Raw genomic sequence first — 13,571 nt, 5'->3', positions numbered from 1 at the left:
TATACAGTACACTGTGGAACTACCATGATAATGCTTAGTAATGATATTACATCTTATGTAATACCAAGCCTTAAATGTACTCTCTTGTGACTTAATGGGGCAGTGTCACTTAATAGATCCAACAGAAAACAGAGATGACAGAGATGACTCTGCAGATTCAAGTGGTGGGGAAAACAGGGCAATAAAATATGTATAATCAATCAATATTTGACATACTATTGGACACCTCCTATTGGAAAGTAAGGCAGACCCAGTGAGCTGAGCGTATACGATTGCAGCACAATGATGTTTTGTTAGAAATTCTGTAAACATAATCCATATGTTGGTATATTGCCTTCCATGTGCTATTCGCCTTAAAAAGGCACAAATACCAAAACATTACTTTCAAGTGAGTGGAACCAGACCGAGGGTTTGAGACATTTTTCCTTGTATTCTTGTGGTCATCTTTCAATTCTGTAGTATGTTGAGGGTTGGGTAATATTTTCCCTAGGAAATATAGTCTACCCTTGATTATGGGGCCATCTTAGTTGATTTACAATATTATATTCAATGATATGCTTATGACCCAATTACTTTGAGTCCATACTGTTTGAGGGAATTTTGATATATAATTTTGGAATGTACACTTGCCAAATGCCCAAAGTCTATATCTTCACCAGCTTCAGAGTAGGGCTGAAAAACATTCACCAACAACTGTCTACTTCCAATTCCTCCTATTCTTATATAACAACCAATAAAAAATGAACATGATTTCCCCTCTCAACTATACCTGTATTGTTTTTGTTTTTGGCCAGAATCCACAATTTATAGAATCAAAAATTACCAGCAGTAGATGAAACATGCAACCTTAAAACTCAAAGTTTACAAAGGTATTCCAGCTAAAATCAGGATTATCCTCAATCTGAATCTATTCATGTTTACCAGGCAAACTGAGCACCATTGATGGATGAGGACACTGACCTTGTTCAACTCTATGTAGATACACACTGCTCTGAACATGTCAGCACGCTCAGCTGTTGAGCTGACATCCTGGATGTCATGAGAAACATGCATACACTGGGCTGTACAGAAGCAAGCAAACAGCAGCCTACAGTACCATCTTATTTTATATAACAATACATTTAGATCTGATATACTTGTGAGAGTTTAGATGCCAATGTAAGAAATGTTGATTTTGGCATCATGATGGTACTGTAGGCTGCTATGTCCTGAGGCTCTACAGGCAACACCACTCAGTTTGTTGTTATGGATTTAGATGTCCACTTCCTTCTTTTCCTGTAAATAGCCAGGAAGTTATTATAACTGGAACTCAACTTACACTACTATATCCTGACCATTATAAAGAGATAAACTTCAGTAATAACTAAAACATCAATCTAATTTCCCACCGACATTTTTTACAGTAGTATTTCTTAATGCTGCTTACATATATTTGAGATACTATGATTGGGTTAACTTGCCATCTGATTATGCAAGAGAAATTCCAGATTGAAGGCATAGGAGTGCTTTGAGTGCTTAATCCATTAAAATGTTCAGTACATAAATATGAGTTAGGAATCCATCTGGCTGAACATTGTGCTCAGCAGTTATGATTTGCACAACTATGTTTGTGTCCCCTGTGTCACACTGCCATCACGTCAGACATAAGCTGGTTACACTAGCTTCATTCCCTCTATGACATCAGTTGGTTTTACTAGGTAACACATTAGATCAAGACCTAAGCTGATATGAGCTCTGCTGGGGCTGCCAAAACTAGAATGAGATGCAGTTAAATGAATAACACATTCACACACACCATCCCACCAAAATACTCTGAAAACCCTGAAAGTTATTTAGGTACGGTATAAAGTTATAAAGATATACGGTATAAAGTTATAAAGATGCTGACATTAACACCAATACCATTTCCCCCATTGTGTCATAGATGATCAGACGTACAGTACTGTAAACGGGTTGCTTAGACTTCACTCTCTTGTAACAAGAGGGCAACGCAAATACCTTGAGCTGAGCTCAGCACACTGACATATTAGCCTGGTACCTACACAACATACCACTAACACCATAACACACATAATGCTAATTGTCTCACTATCATTTACAGTTTTTATGCTGTTAATACCATTGCCAGTCATAACAATTTACTTGAAGATGGTATTATAGGCATCCATATTATTGATCATTCAAATAATAATTCTGAATTTCAAATCAATTACTCCAGAGAACGCGCTTCCACTGCTCCAGAGTCCAATGGCGGCGAGCTTTACACCACTCCAGCCGACGCTTGGCACTGCGCATGGTGATTTTAGGCTTGTGTGCAACTGCTCGGGCATGGAAACCCATTTCATGAAGGTCCCGAAGAACAGTTCTTGTGTTGATGTTGCTTCCAGAGGCAGTTTGGAACTCGGTAGTGAGTGTTGCAACTGAGAACAGACGATTTCACGTTCTACGCACTCCAGCACTCGGCGGTCCCATTCTGCTCCTAGACGTTTCCACTTCACAATAACAGCACTTACAGTTGACCGGGGCAGCTCCTGCAGGGCAGACATTTGACAAACTGACTTGTTGGAAAGGTGGCATCCTATGACGGTGCCACATTGAAAGTCACAGAGCTCTTCAGTAAGGCCATTCTACTACCAATGTTTGTCTATGGAGATTGCATGGCTCTGTGCTCGATTTTATACACCTGTCAGCAATGGATGTGGCTGAAAAAGCCCAATCAACACATTTGAAAGGGTGTCCACATACTTTTGAGGATGTAGTGTATAACAACGTTTCCTTGTTTAAATCCCTACCTTCTGTAACCAATACTGAAATAAAAATTGCTTTACAACACTACGTAAAAACCTTGACATATGTCAATGACATGGCAATGTTGACATGGTCTGAGCAGGGTCATCTAATATGGGTGTCAATATTGGCAAAGACTCTGTGGAAACATGAATCATTTTCAGGAATTTAATCTAAATTAGCCAACGTTTCTAATTACGCTGAGCATTAGCCAGTTCTAGTAGAGGAGTGTATGATGCTGTGACAGAGCTGTCAGAGTAAAGCCATCACTCTCACAGCACAGCACTTACTCAGCTCAATTCCTGAATTCATTCAGGTCCAATTACTAAAACAGCAGATGGCCCAGTAATCTGCCATGAGACTGTTACAATGGAGAGACTATTCATCTCATCTCCCTATGCTAGCTACAGGGACAGCCCCGAGCTGCTTCACAGACACGAATACCCTGCTCTACAGGTGGGCTGAAACTTGCACACCTTTCACCCTGCTCATTCACATATCTTGTTTACCACAAACCAGGTAACCGGCAGGTAGCCTAGCGGTTAGAGCGTTGGACTAGTAACCAAAAGGTTGCAAGATTGAATCCCCGAGCTGACAAGATAAAAATCTGTCGTTCTGCCCCTGAACAAGGCAGTTAACCCACTGTTCCTAGGCCGTCATTGAAAATAAGAATTTGTTCTTAAATGACTTGCCTAGTTAAATAAAGGTAAAATAAAAATTAAGTCAGTGAACATCACTGTAGTGTCAACTACAATAGGTGAAATAGGATGGTAGTATCAGTATTTTTCAATGGAACAATGGACATATTACATCCAGAAAGCTCAATCTAATCCTTGGCTAATCTTAAACTGTATCAACCTGTATTATGCAAAGCTTGATGTCATTGTGCCTGTATGATGCAGACACTACTACCTCATTGGACCCTAGAAAATATGTCAACCTCGTATGACGTAGTTATCCTCTTTATCTTCAAGACAGCTTGTCTGGTATTTAAGTAGCGATGACCATAATCCTGTTCAGCACATTGTGAAGTGGTCAGGGTGAGAAGGAGAGTCAGACCAAGTCAGGAAGAAGCCAACAGGAGGGTTCCTCCAAGTCAGGTGAGAGACGTAGTACACGCAAAACAAGAAAAATAACAATATTATCCATTCACCATAGTGTTTCTTTGCAGCATGGGGAATTCTAAGAGTGGGGCACTGTCCAAGGAACTTCTGGAGGACCTGAAGTCCAATACTAAGTACAACGAGGCCGAGCTGTGTGTCTGGTACCAGTCCTTCCTCAAGGAATGCCCCACAGGCAGGATCACCAAGGAGCAATTTGAGGGCATCTATGCCAGCTTCTTCCCTAATGCAGACCCTACTGAGTACGCAAGGCATGTCTTTAGGAGCTTTGATACCAACGCAGATGGTCAACTGGACTTTAAGGAGTACATTGTGGCCCTGCACCTTACCTCCGGAGGCAAGACCCTGCAGAAGCTAGAGTGGGCCTTCGCCCTCTACGACGTGGATGGAAACGGAACCATCAGCAAAAATGAGATCCAAGAGATTGTTAAGGTACAAAACAAACTATTTCTCTGCCTCTAGTGTGAAGAGACAGTGGTGGTGGTGGTAATTACTGAACCACCCAGTATACAAAATGGACATAAACAAAGATCTTAGTTGCAACCAAAAAGTGCAACAAGATGAATCAAATTAAAAGCAGAACATATATTATTTCATACATTTGTGAAATGATTAGGTGAATTGTTTAATATTCTATGTATTCAGTCATCCCGTAAAAATATGATGGGAGAACAATCTTTATGTAGTCTGCATTTCATGAACTGTGCTATTATAGTACATGTGCTGAATTCAGTATTTAATCTACATTTGAAAGTGACATGTTTTTCCTTATTGTTTGATTGCTTTACAGTCAATATTTAACATGATCCCCGAGGAAGACCAAAAGGACCTGCCTGAAGATGAGAACACACCTGATAAGAGAGCAGACAAAGTCTGGGACTTTTTTGGAAAGAAAGAAGATGGTAATTTTGATTGTGAAGAATTTTCTAAATGTGATACGATGAGAACTTCCGGCATGAGTGACTTCTTATGAGTTTTGCACAATTAGACACATTAAATAAACAACCATAATAATGTTGATTCAGTCATGACATTTTCTATGTTTCCTTTCCAGACAAGATTGCAGAGAGGGAATTCATTCAAGGAGTGATGGACAACAAGGACATCCTACGGTTGATTCAGTATGATGAGCCCCAGAAAATCAAGGACAAACTGAAGGAGAAGAAACAATAGCTTTACAAAAAAATCATTCTTTTGAATTCTATAAGACTGTTCAAAGCTTTACTGTTTACAAACCCAACTCTCCTGCCAGACCTGGGCTCTTTGTGCGCTAGACAACATTGGCATACACATTGAAGTACCGCACATTGTGGTGGATGACCTGTTTGTCTATGAGCCACCTGGACTTTTCTTCACACTCAAATAACTGTTCCGCGCTCTAGAATTATGGGTGTTCTTTTCTATTTCCTAATGAAATAATGGTTTCCAAGATTCTGTTGCCTGCTGCTGTGTTCACCTGCATTCATTAGTTTAATAAAGAGAAAGCCACCAGGAAAGGACCCACTGGGCACACACTGGTTGAATCAATGTTGTTTCCATGATATTTCAATGAAATTACGTCGGACCAACATAGAATTGACATCTGTGCCCAGTGGGGAGCTCCTTAAGAAGGGAATTAGGCTGAAGTTAACACTCCCTGTCTTACTATCAATCCTATTAGTATGTGAAGGTCAGTTTAGAAACATCCTGCCAGAGGTTTCTTATTAAGGTAATCATATCTATAGAATGTGTCTGATAATGTGCTTAGCAGGACTGAAACCTCATACAATGTACAGTATTCAACTGGTAGAACAAAGGAAAATGAGTCTTTTTCTTGAATATTGTTGACATTTTGTTGATGCTGTCAGAGACTGCTGGAAACTATATAATAAAAAACGCTGTGAAAAATGACAATATAAAGGGGTTCTAAAAACATTTAAAAACATAAATATATATACTGCTTTGAGTGAACATGCAGATTGGTCACTTCAGGTAGCTATGTTTTTAAAGGGATTTAAGTAGAGAAAAAGAGTAAACGTGATATGTAATATTACATTTTTGTTGAAAGATTCAATGCATTCTAAAAAGAGCAATACAGATGTGCTTTCACAAATGAGATTTCTTTCTTGTTTGCATTTTTATTTCCCTTCAATATGCGTGTATTTAAGTGTGTAGAGTTGTTATGTTTTGAAATGGTATCATCCTGAATTTGATCATATAAAACACCCTATGCTGGTTTATATTGTTAAAGAGACATACTATAGTATCAAATACAATAACTGCCTTTGTTTACAAGACCAATAGTAAACATATAACTAAATGAATTGATAAGATAAGATTGAAGAGCAGCCTCAAACTATAAGAGTAGAAAGGTTCAGAACTGTTGTGAAACACCACAGCACAGTTGAAAAAGATATGGCAAGTAGAAATCAAAACTAGAGATAGATGGGAGGGACTAAAGGGTAGCTGAAGGGTGGGACTAAAGGAAGAGGGATAACTAAGGTATAATGTACTGTGCCCGTAAAATGTATTGTATAAGCAGGGAGTATAAGTCTAAGTACTGTTGTCCATTAGTTTACTCCAGTTAAGGAAGGTTAGGGGAAAATAATAAATTAGAAAAAAATATATATTGGAAATGACGCAAACAATTACATTGATAGAACCCACAATCTGCAATATTAAAGATGATCTAGACTGAGGAGCAGCCCGCTCCATACATTACACACGTCAAATAATGAATTACAGAACATGTGCTTTAACTCCAATCATATGTCATCTTGGCACTGTAATTGTCCAAGCTGTAAGGTCAGAAACACAGGGCTTGACTCGTTCTCTCTCTAAAGCCTGATTTGGCTCCCAGTGATGCATGGTCGGGTTTCATGTCAATATTCCCCCACCTGGCCTATCTCCCTGGATCTCCCTGGCCAATCCACAGACAGTGAGAGGGGAGGGGATTGACTGTAAAAGCCGGAGGCAAAAGGCTGAATTTCATCTGCTTATTGGGATGAATCCAATTCATTTAAACATGTCCCAGAACTTGAAGTAAGCCAAACTGTATGTAAGCCAGTATATGATAATGAAACAAAACCCTTTTAAGTCTTGTCAAATCGTATTTCCAAGGAAACGATTTATTGTAGACACAGCATTCTACAGTATATTGTCTGGACAAAGGTCACCAATGATTTGACATTTCTTTAAAGATTGGAAACATTTGAATTGATGTACATGAGAAATGGAAATCAGTTAACAAAAGGCAATTAAATCAACATTAACATTACTACAAAATGACTGGTGAAGTTAAGTACATTAACTTCTAATGTAAGAACTTTACCATAACACATGTAACATTGACACATACTGTAGCAGGATAACTTATACAATAAGTACAACATTTCAATCTGTATTAGTTTGGGATAGAATAATGCAAATCATTTCAGTGGTATTTTCATATTTTCTCACCTAGAAACAATGTGAATAAGGCATGTATATAGTGAATAGATGTTTTCTCTGTATGCATGTCTTGGCATAGTGAATGTACTATCCACATTAGAATATGAAAGGAATGATAGTTTGAGGAGATGGTCCATAAACACAATAAATCCCTGCTTTGTTACACTTCCAGAATAACTAACAGACGGCAAAATACAGACTGACAGACAGACACACAAACATGCAGTATTTTATATCATGTACGCTTGTTTAGGTGGATATGTTGGCTAAAGGCTATGCTAGTATCTGTTAATAGCATACTGTATGAAATGTATGGACGAGTACAGGTTCCAGTGCAAGTAACACTGACAACTTTTTCTGATGAGCTTTGCGAGTCATTAAAATGTGACTTGGAGAGTCCAACTGAGCACTTTTTCTGATGAGCTTTGCGAGTCATTAAAATGTGACTTGGAGAGTCCAACTGAGCACTTTTTCTGATGAGCTTTGCGAGTCATTAAAATGTGACTTGGAGAGTCCAACTGAGCACTTTTTCTGATGATCTTTGCGAGTCATTAAAATGTGACTTGGAGAGTCCAACTCAGCACTTTTTCTGATGATCTTTGCGAGTCATTAAAATGTGACTTGGAGAGTCCAACTGGGCACTTTTTCTGATGAGCTTTGCGAGTCATTAAAATGTGACTTGGAGAGTCCAACTGAGCACTTTTTCTGATGATCTTTGCGAGTCATTAAAATGTGACTTGGAGAGTCCAACTGAGCACTCCTCTTGGATACACAAAGTGTGTTTAGGATAAATGCAACATAGCAATTCCCAGCTCTAAGCAATGGTTGACTCACAAAGTGCCCGTGCAAAATAAATGAATGATTTTAGAATCTGTTGACTATTATCCTGTTATAATTCATTGACAAACAACAAGGTACAAACATTTAGTTGACCGAAAGTGCAAGGCCACTTAAACAGTTAACAGCAAAATACATCTAGCTTGTATCTACAAATATACACCGATGCAGAATAGAATATATCAAGAACATTCCAGGTACTGTTTATAACCTTGAGGCACTAAAAGGTGTTCATTGTAACATGGATCGTCGTCATCATTGTCTCACCACTGATCCAAAATAGACTCAGGCCTATGTTCCAATCTGCCACATGAGGCTGTTTCACAATCCTAAACATCTTACCCTATTCAACTTTGAGAGAGGTTGTTGTACATAAATTCATGTACATAAATTCATGTTCATAACAAACCTTAATGAGTTGATTCACTCGTGTTCATTGAGTGCAGTAACTTGGAGTATATACTTTCTGTAAACACATCCCATATACATTGTACTACAGTGCCAAGACAGTCATCATATTTCACAAATATGCACTTAACCATATACAGTAAATGTAAGATATTTTCCCAAAACATGCATATCTTGACAGGTAAAATGAATGGGCGTAAATATGAAAATATATCATATTTAATATAGGATATCACATAATGTTTCATATTCCAGTATCTAAAATAAAGTGAAATGTTAATAATTAGTTGTTCAGTTTATATGCCAAAATTCTAAGGTTTTACAATGCATCCAATCTATTCGTCAAATACATAAAAATGTATCCTTCTTAATAGTGTAAACTTCTAATTTTACAACAGATAAAAAAACAAATGATTGTTTAAGCTTGTTTAGTGGCATTCATTATACAGAGTAAAACCATCAAACATTGTATTACTGTAACATGCTGGTATCTGGACTATTGATCTGTCTCTTGTTTTTCCATTGTCGGTTCAAAAGCACTGCATTGGGAATGCTACCTTTTCTCCAGTTATCACTGTGATAACATTGTGCTATTCTGATGTCATCATAGACAGAATGTACAGGCCTCACCTTATCCTGAACATACATGCACCTGCACCTGTAGCTGTAGTTGGAATGTTCTGTGAGAGGCCTGGGATTCTGACAGTATGGAGGTGGAGGTGTTGCCTCTGGCTGCTTGAGGTACGTCAGTGTAGTTGACTATATGTCCATGTCCACAGGGCGGAGCTCCCCGGTCTTGTGCTCCTGCACCCACAGCTCTCGGTCTTTGGCTGGGTCCACACTCTGAAGCAGCTGATCCACTGGCTCCACCGTCTGCCAACCAACACACACACACAGGCTCATATGGACCTTCATCACACATGAAGCCAACACTGACACATCTCATAGACAATGTAAATGCTTAGAGAACTCATAGATGCTCATACAGAACACAGTACAATGAGGGGAGAGACAGACACTTCTATCCATAGTGGACAGGGTTAAGCGTACTGTTTCTAGAGACACATCAAGCTGCCTTTTGCTAATACAACTGGAGGCAAAGAAGTGTGCCAGCGGGTATCAGCTGAGCTTGTTATAGTGGCCCTCTAAAGGACCTCCTTATTAGGCTGATCAGTAGTGTGTGCCACCTGTAATTGGCCTTCACCATCACCCAAAGTGGCACTACCCTTGGTATAGGACCTTAAACGTCTCGTTAGATCTGCAGGTGTTTGCACCTCCTAAATGAGGAGAGCATCTGGGTTCATTCTGCCTGTTCAAGTATGGCCCAGTGAAGCAGCCAGCAGGGGGTGATAACAGCTGGTGAAGGGGTGACAGAGGTATGGTGATCGAGTTTGGAGGCAGTGAAATCCTTTTAACTGTTTGGCCAGCATTTTCACAACAAACATGCTTACCAAAACGTTGATCTGAGTACATTGCACAAATCCTTTGTATTGGGATACTTGATCTAGAATTGTTAGCTAAAAGGATCTGCTTTAAAAAATCAACATACACCACACTCCAAATGCCCTATTTCACTGATGACCATTCTGTTTTACTGTAGCGCTATGCTCTCCAGAAGGTAATCATCACATAAAGTGCAACCTATGTTGTATATTTCATTCTTTAACATAACAGTTCAAACTGCTCATCAATTAACTAGGCTGACCATGGCCAGTCTGGTCTTACATACTAGACGTAATATAGTAAGTGTAAATACGGGACACTCAAATTAGTATGATATGTTACGTTTGGCATGGTTACATAAGATAGAAGGTTACGGGTATAACGCGAACGTCTAGCAATCCAAAGTTTGCGTACTCGAATCTCATCACAGACAACATTAGCATTTTAGCTCATTAGCAACTTTGCAACTACTTACTACTTTTTAGATACTTTGCAACTACTTAGCACAGGGGTCTCCAACAGATCGATCTCGCAGCCCACCTATGAGTAGCTCGCCAAAAATTCTGAAAGTACATGCATTTTTCACGTTCCACCGCAAACGAACAAAAACAAATCTCACAAGTATCAGAGACCGCAAGCTCCCAGCTACAATCTAATCAACGCAACATTGCCATTATCCCACCATTGGTTAGCCACTATTCGCAAAAAAAGCCAAACCTAACACGATATCTGCCAATTAATTTCTTACCTGGCAGAAGTACTGTATATCATGAGTAAGTATATCATTTGTATCTATTATTTGCAAACTTTACCATTAAATAAGCATCAGTAGTACAGAACCATTGCTAGACCGGTACATTAGATGGCACATTGCTCACTCTCTAAATGCACAGTTAAAGGGCCAGATGCACAATTAAAGGGGAATTATACTCAAAAATCTAAATGTGACTCAGAACATCCAATTTCGTCGTTTCTCTATGAACACGTGTCATTTTGAAAGTGAAAAACAACAACAATCTTAAAACAGGAAAAATAAAACTGAAAAAACATAATTTGAGAAAATATTTAAAAAAATTGGATTTTATAGAGCCCCCCCCTTAGATTTGAGGGGAGAGGAGAAGAGAAGAATGTGACTATTTTAAAGCTAGAAAAAAATGAGTAGCTCGTGACGTTTCATTTTTTAGAAGTAGCTCTCATGTCAGAAAAGGTTGGAGACCCCTGACTTAGCATGTTAGCTAAACCTTCCCCTAACCCTAATCTAACCCTTAAACTAACTCCTAAAACTAACCTTAACCCAACTTTAACCCCTAACCCCTAGCCTTAGCCACCTAGCTAACATTATAATTCATAATTCTTAACATATCATACGTTTGGCAAATTTGTAACATATTGTACAAATTGCAATTCATCACATATTATACGAATTGTAATTCGTAACATATCATACGAAATGGATGATGGACATCTACAAATTAACACATACCATATGAAACGTAACATATCATGCTAATTGGGGTGCCCCAGATGTACTTTTACTATGTTACGTCTAGGTCTGTTACGGTGACCATATTCTACCCTTGAGTCCAGGTTGTCATGACTGACAGATTGGTTGTCTGACTCCAGCAAACAGCCACATGTTCTGTCAGGCTGACTCAAGGGAACCGCCACTTGTACTGTAAGTGAAATGGACACATGGCTCACACTTTGGTTGAACATGTCAGTTTCATGTCGCAGCGTTGTGTACTGGCGTAAATGTTGTCGTATCATCTCCACCCTCTCAACCTCAAGTCTCTCCAGCTCCTGAAGAACAGAGGGAAATACATAGACAAGGAATCAACCTCACTGTCAAAACAAAGATAATGATGAACATGATCAGCTTTTATTGTTTGTTATCATCAATGAGACTATGAAGAGTTAGTTCAATTGTATTACCAGGCTTGTGGTGACCATCTCCTCAAACCACTTGGACTGGGCCCGGTTGTACAGGTCCACATTGTGCATGAGGTCATCACCTGTAGAGAACAGATTCAGTGGTCATTCAACACAGTGCATTTGACAAGGAGGTAATACTCAACAAATCAACATTAAGTTGCTGGTATACCTGTGCAGTTAAATAGAGGTAGTTAAAGATGAAGGACTACCGGCTTGAAGTATTTACTACATTAAATATAGGCCCTAAATTAACTTATGCATGAGGAAAGGTGTGCATGAACTCAGTCCCTATGTCTCCAGCAAAGGGCACTCAGTAACCATGCCTGTTGCAGTGTGTGACATCTCTATCGATGCAACGCAATGCAGAGGCTAACCTCCGATGCTAACCTCCGATGCTAACCTCCGATGCTAACCTCCGATGCTAAGCTCCGATGCTAAGTCTATAAAAGCTTGGTTCAATAGGGTTGAAGAAAAGTGCAAAGCAAATGTGACCTAGAAACGTTCTTCTACGTTTCAGTTCAATCTATTAGACATATATTACAAAGGCCTACTGTAGAAAGGGTGTAAGAAACAACCTAAAACAAAACTACAGAGGAAGTTATTTTACAACCCGGCCTCTCCAGTAATAGCACATCTCAATCTATATGGAAATGAGGCCAGGGTTTTTAATGACATTTGCCCCTGTAAAAAGTGAAAGACACAAGGCAGACGTCATCTAAAGCGTGCCTAACGGGATCTATTGATTAGAGCTGTGAACTGAGACTAATGATCTGAGTGGGAGAGAGAATGAACAAGATGCCGGCTTTTATTTATGTATTTTTTCATGCTGGCTTTTTCCTCTAAAGTGTGTGCATAGATATGTACGGAAAAAGCAATCACGATCTTGGCACCAGAACTATTTGTACCGTCATACTATCTGGAATACAGAGTAATGGGAGCGCCAGGCATTGTACTGCATGGCTGATCATAGCCTCATGTTATCTGAATTAAGCATATTCACTATGATTCCACATTCACATATAAATGCAAAGCAAGACGTGTTTGTCTCCTAAGCACATGATAATGCAATGTTTTTGAGATCCACAGTACAACACAAAACACTGGAAAATATACATGCAGTATAACAGATGGTTTTAAGTATAAATGAAGAGACATTGCTCAATATTTTGACTAAGCTAATTGCTTAGTATCATTACATTACTATAGGCTGCTGTTGGCAGTGAGCTTAAGTGTTGTCGGCCTCCTGTCTGAGCTCTCAAACCCCATCCATGTCTGACTGAACGCCCCCACATTCCCTATCTGACTGCAGCACAGCACAGCACAGCCCCACCTCACCCCCTCTGCCTCCTGCTGGGGAAAACATAGTCTTCTTAGGCAACACAGTCTGGGAATCCACCCCAAGTCTGAACCCTGAGCGTGTGAAACATATCTGCACTGTCCGCACCCCTGTCTCTGCTCCATTTACACAACAGGCCCGGCCATGTGATCCATGTTGCCAGATCTGACTGTTTGGGATGCCTGGCTGGTCCGGATGGGACAAGTCCTCCATTGATACCCTTGTTCACTGCGACCAAAAGATTAGCCCTGGGGATTGTGAGTAATGGTCCTCTCCTA

At 39.5% G+C, this 13,571-nt stretch overlaps 2 protein-coding genes across 3 annotated transcripts in view; one reads left to right on the top strand and one right to left on the bottom strand.

Annotated features, from left to right (window-relative positions):
* The first annotated feature begins 3,796 nt into the window (after nt 1-3,796).
* Nucleotides 3,797-6,136, top strand: LOC139564763 (recoverin-like). 2 transcript variants are annotated; one of them, XM_071384555.1, is made up of 4 exons: nt 3,797-3,887; nt 3,946-4,340; nt 4,699-4,810; nt 4,963-6,136. In XM_071384555.1, the coding sequence occupies exons 2-4, from the start codon at nt 3,960-3,962 to the stop codon at nt 5,079-5,081; spliced, it is 612 nt and encodes a 203-aa protein (XP_071240656.1). In that variant the 5' UTR covers nt 3,797-3,887; nt 3,946-3,959; the 3' UTR covers nt 5,082-6,136. The 2 variants fall into 2 exon arrangements, with proteins under 2 accessions (XP_071240656.1, XP_071240657.1); XM_071384556.1 differs by having other exon boundaries at nt 3,808-3,887; nt 3,959-4,340.
* An 848-nt stretch (nt 6,137-6,984) lies between these two features.
* Nucleotides 6,985-13,571, bottom strand: part of LOC139564762 (growth arrest-specific protein 7-like) — a 36,498-nt gene continuing 29,911 nt past the window's right edge. The window contains exons 12-14 of the mRNA XM_071384554.1: nt 11,958-12,037; nt 11,727-11,825; nt 6,985-9,455 (exon numbers count right to left, since the gene is read on the bottom strand). Coding sequence (XP_071240655.1) covers nt 9,342-9,455; nt 11,727-11,825; nt 11,958-12,037 — 293 coding nt within the window. The 3' untranslated portion in view covers nt 6,985-9,341. The remainder of the gene's footprint in view (nt 9,456-11,726; nt 11,826-11,957; nt 12,038-13,571) is intronic.

Source organism: Salvelinus alpinus, chromosome 36 (genome assembly GCF_045679555.1).
Source record: "Salvelinus alpinus chromosome 36, SLU_Salpinus.1, whole genome shotgun sequence".
NCBI lineage: Eukaryota > Metazoa > Chordata > Actinopteri > Salmoniformes > Salmonidae > Salvelinus > Salvelinus alpinus.
This window is presented reverse-complemented; position numbering and strand designations above follow the sequence as displayed.

What these genes read in the sequence shown, in the direction of transcription:
- LOC139564763 (XM_071384555.1), top strand. Translation starts at nt 3,960, where the DNA reads ATGGGGAATTCTAAGAGTGGGGCACTGTCCAAGGAACTTCTGGAGGAC. An exon ending in AGATCCAAGAGATTGTTAAG is followed by an intron (nt 4,341 to 4,698) that starts GTACAAAACAAA and finishes ATTGCTTTACAG; the next exon opens with TCAATATTTAACATGATCCC. An exon ending in TTTTGGAAAGAAAGAAGATG is followed by an intron (nt 4,811 to 4,962) that starts GTAATTTTGATT and finishes TTTCCTTTCCAG; the next exon opens with ACAAGATTGCAGAGAGGGAA.